The following is a 3,326-nucleotide window of genomic DNA, read 5'->3' as shown; positions in this document are numbered from 1 at the left end:
GAAAACCGTTTTCTGAGAAACTGTGGGCAATATTGATACATTTCTTTTTTCTGAGATGGAAAAAACTCCAAAATTTATACCTGACTTTCTTCATTTTTCATTGAAAATGATAGTTTATAACATGTTTTTGATTGAGTTTACGTAAAAATTATGTTCCGATACACCTTATTTTACCAAGCTATATTTGAAAAGGATCACTAAAAGAACTCGCTTCTCAAATTTGAAAAATCTGTAGGCACCTTTCATTTACTAGATCTTGACCTTAACGAAATAATTTTGCAATGAATTAATTGACAAGATAAGTAAATTTAAGAGTCCCGTTTTTATATATATATAAAAAAAAAGCAGCTTTGATGTCAAAAAAGCCTGGAATTTAATTTATCATGGGGAATGGTTGTATAAAGTAATGAAAAATACGATTTTATGTTATAGATTTTGGTAAAAGTTTGTGATGTCAATTTTTTTTTTAAAAAGTTCTTTGGAGTCTTTAAGTATCCAAGCCTAGTTAACATCAATTCTCGAATATATTGTTGTAAAGTACCCCTAATGTTTCTCCTTCACTGCTGTTAATATTTTGGTGAGGAATAAAGAAATAGGCTTAGTAGAACATTTACTGGAACCTTTATTTTTTTAATTGTAAGGGTTTTTAAGAAGCATAGATTTTCTTTAAAATATTGTCTACCTATTGTATAAAAAGTGAGAGATGTGGAAACATTATTTATCTACCCCCGGTTAGCGCTCTTGATAAAAAAATATTGAAACCTTGTTGCACATTTAAAAGACACCACCAATATATATATAAAGTTTCGTCGATCACTTCTTCATGTCATGTATTATTCTAATCATGTTTTTTTTTCTACAAATTGCGCATATATTCTTCATATGTTGGTGGTGGCTCAGTTAGATCAATAGAATTATAATCCACAGGTGTAGCAAAATTCTGATGATGTGAATAATTTTCAAATTCAGTAGTCCTAGAACCAATTTCAGTTGAATCAGAAACATCGTCATACGACGGTAATCCCAATCTTTGAAGATTTGAATTATTCTGAAATCCTGTATTCCTATAGTCAATTTCCGTCGTATCGGATGGATTGCATTCATAAGGGGGTGGTGTAGACATAGGATCGGGTAAACTAGAATCATACGGCGGTGGTTCAAGTCTTTGAGGATGTGAATTAATTTCCATTTCTGTAGTCCCATGACTAATTTCAGTTAGATCGGAATCATTGTTATCATACGGTGGAAGTCCAAATCTCTGAGGATGTGAATTATTTTGAAATTCTGTATTCCTATATTCAAATTCAGTTGGATCGGAAGAATTACGCTCATACGGCGGTGGTGCATTTGGATCGAGAAAATTACTGTTATAACGCTGGGGTCCAAGTCTCTGTGAATGAGAAATATTTTCAAACTCTGTAATCCTGTTTTCGATGTCTGTAATTATTTGTGTCTGAAGTTCTAGACCTTCAAGTCTATTGCTGCGAGTTGTGTATTCCGTTTGCTCTTGACTGGCATTACGATTCTCTTCAGAGACCCTTTCCAATAGATTTTTAAGTCCTAATACTTTGCTATTTATTTGAAAAAGAATAATCCCCATGATGCTACAAATTATCATGATGAAGGAGATTAACATCGCCAAAATGTTTGATATCATTTCCTCTCTTTCATTGGGTGGACAAGAATCAGGATTATGGGAATCTCGACCACAGTATAAAACGTAGACAACAGAAAAGGCAATGCATGCAAGGCTTGTTAAAATGCTCACTCGGTTTAAATTATGGTAAGCCTTCATCTGACAAAAGTATATAAAAAAAAAGGTATTAGCTTATATGTCTGTTTATAAAAACTGTAATTGATTTATGCATTAATGATAGGCCCATACTTGGCATGATAATGATGGTGAATATTAATAGAATATTAATAGAATCATTCATTACTACGAGTGTTGGATAATGAAATTCCACAGAGGGGACAAGAATCATGGTCTAGGATAAGGTTTTGCCGATTTCTAGTCCGTGAATTTTGGCCCCTCTGCGGAGTTCCACCAGTTTGTTGTGAGTAATTTTTTAGGGCATTATTTTTAACTAATTAATAAAATTTAAGTCATATCATCAACTAAAAAATAATAAATGTCTTATTTTGCATCGGATTCTAAATCCGAATTCACAAGCATAGAAATTATAGTCACCTGTGTTCGAACATATTCAAACAGTATGTATTAACTTGGAAATAAAATTTCAATCCATTTAAATGGTTCTTGATGATATAATCCGGAATACTAAGAAAAAATATCCATTTTAACATGTTCGAAAATAATCGTGTCAGTTTTATCCTACCATGACTTAAAACAGCTGTAAAATTAGAGCTACCAAGGAGTGAACAAATAAGAATATTTTCAATGAAAATAAGTTCTATTTTAATCAATCAAGCGATTAAAATTTTAAAAATATAACTACAAGCATCTTCCTTTGAAATCAAAAAACTGATAACATTATGTATCTTGATTTAACTACACATGTATTGATTTGTTAAATAAGCTAAAAAACTGTATCAATAGCTGCATTTTGAAAGAATTTTATGAAATATTATATGTTAGTTAACATGACAAAATTCAAAGTCCAGTGCCGAAAATTTTGTATGTTGATACTGTTTACAAATTAACAACATTTTCTTAAAATCGTACCATAATTGCAGGATGAATATCTTTTTTTAAAATGTTATCAGTAAAGACAAAGTAACAAACAAAAGAAACCGCAGACACAAGACCAATGCATGAGCTCTTGTGATCTCGGTATTTCACCCAAAGAGCTAAAAATGACAAAAAGTGAATACTTTTTTTAAATGATACTCACATGGAAAGAAGCACGAGGGGGAGGTACATCGTAATCTACTTCTATCCAGGAGACTTTGAGACCATGGAGGCTGCAGACGAGGACCTGGAATTATATTTTTAATGACAAAATCTCTCACATTCAAATCAGGATGGAGAATAAAGCGAATGAATTTATTTTATAAATAAATTATAGCATCTAATAAAGATGGTGTTAGACAGATAGATAGTGAAAAAAGTGAATTATATGTAGGTTAATACACTTAATTGGGTTTGACAATAACCCTCATATCAAACCTATGTTCAATTGGTAGCTCTGATTCCATAATTTCAAACAGGGTGAGTAACCAATAGGTCTTAACAAAAAGATGTATCTTTATTTGCAAATATATACGATACCAGAGCAAAAACAGAGAGTAAATTACAATTTTTTTGCGCTGCTATAAAAGAATCAACATTTATAATCCAATACATAGGATTACAAACTAAAACT

The 3,326-nt window shown here is 31.4% G+C and overlaps 1 protein-coding gene across 1 annotated transcript; it reads right to left on the bottom strand.

The window, feature by feature from the left end:
* Positions 1-626: 626 nt before the first annotated feature.
* On the bottom strand, positions 627-2,915 carry LOC133186048 (uncharacterized). Its single transcript, XM_061321326.1, has 2 exons — positions 2,856-2,915; positions 627-1,795 (listed from the first exon to the last, which is right to left on the bottom strand). The coding sequence occupies exon 2, from the start codon at positions 1,793-1,795 to the stop codon at positions 857-859; it is 939 nt and encodes a 312-aa protein (XP_061177310.1). The 5' UTR covers positions 2,856-2,915; the 3' UTR covers positions 627-856.
* Positions 2,916-3,326: the final 411 nt, after the last annotated feature.

The sequence above is a fragment of the Saccostrea echinata genome, unplaced genomic scaffold (assembly GCF_033153115.1).
Source record: "Saccostrea echinata isolate AGI-Se365-2 ecotype Australia unplaced genomic scaffold, CSIRO_AGI_Sech_v1 ptg000012l, whole genome shotgun sequence".
NCBI lineage: Eukaryota > Metazoa > Mollusca > Bivalvia > Ostreida > Ostreidae > Saccostrea > Saccostrea echinata.
This window is presented reverse-complemented; position numbering and strand designations above follow the sequence as displayed.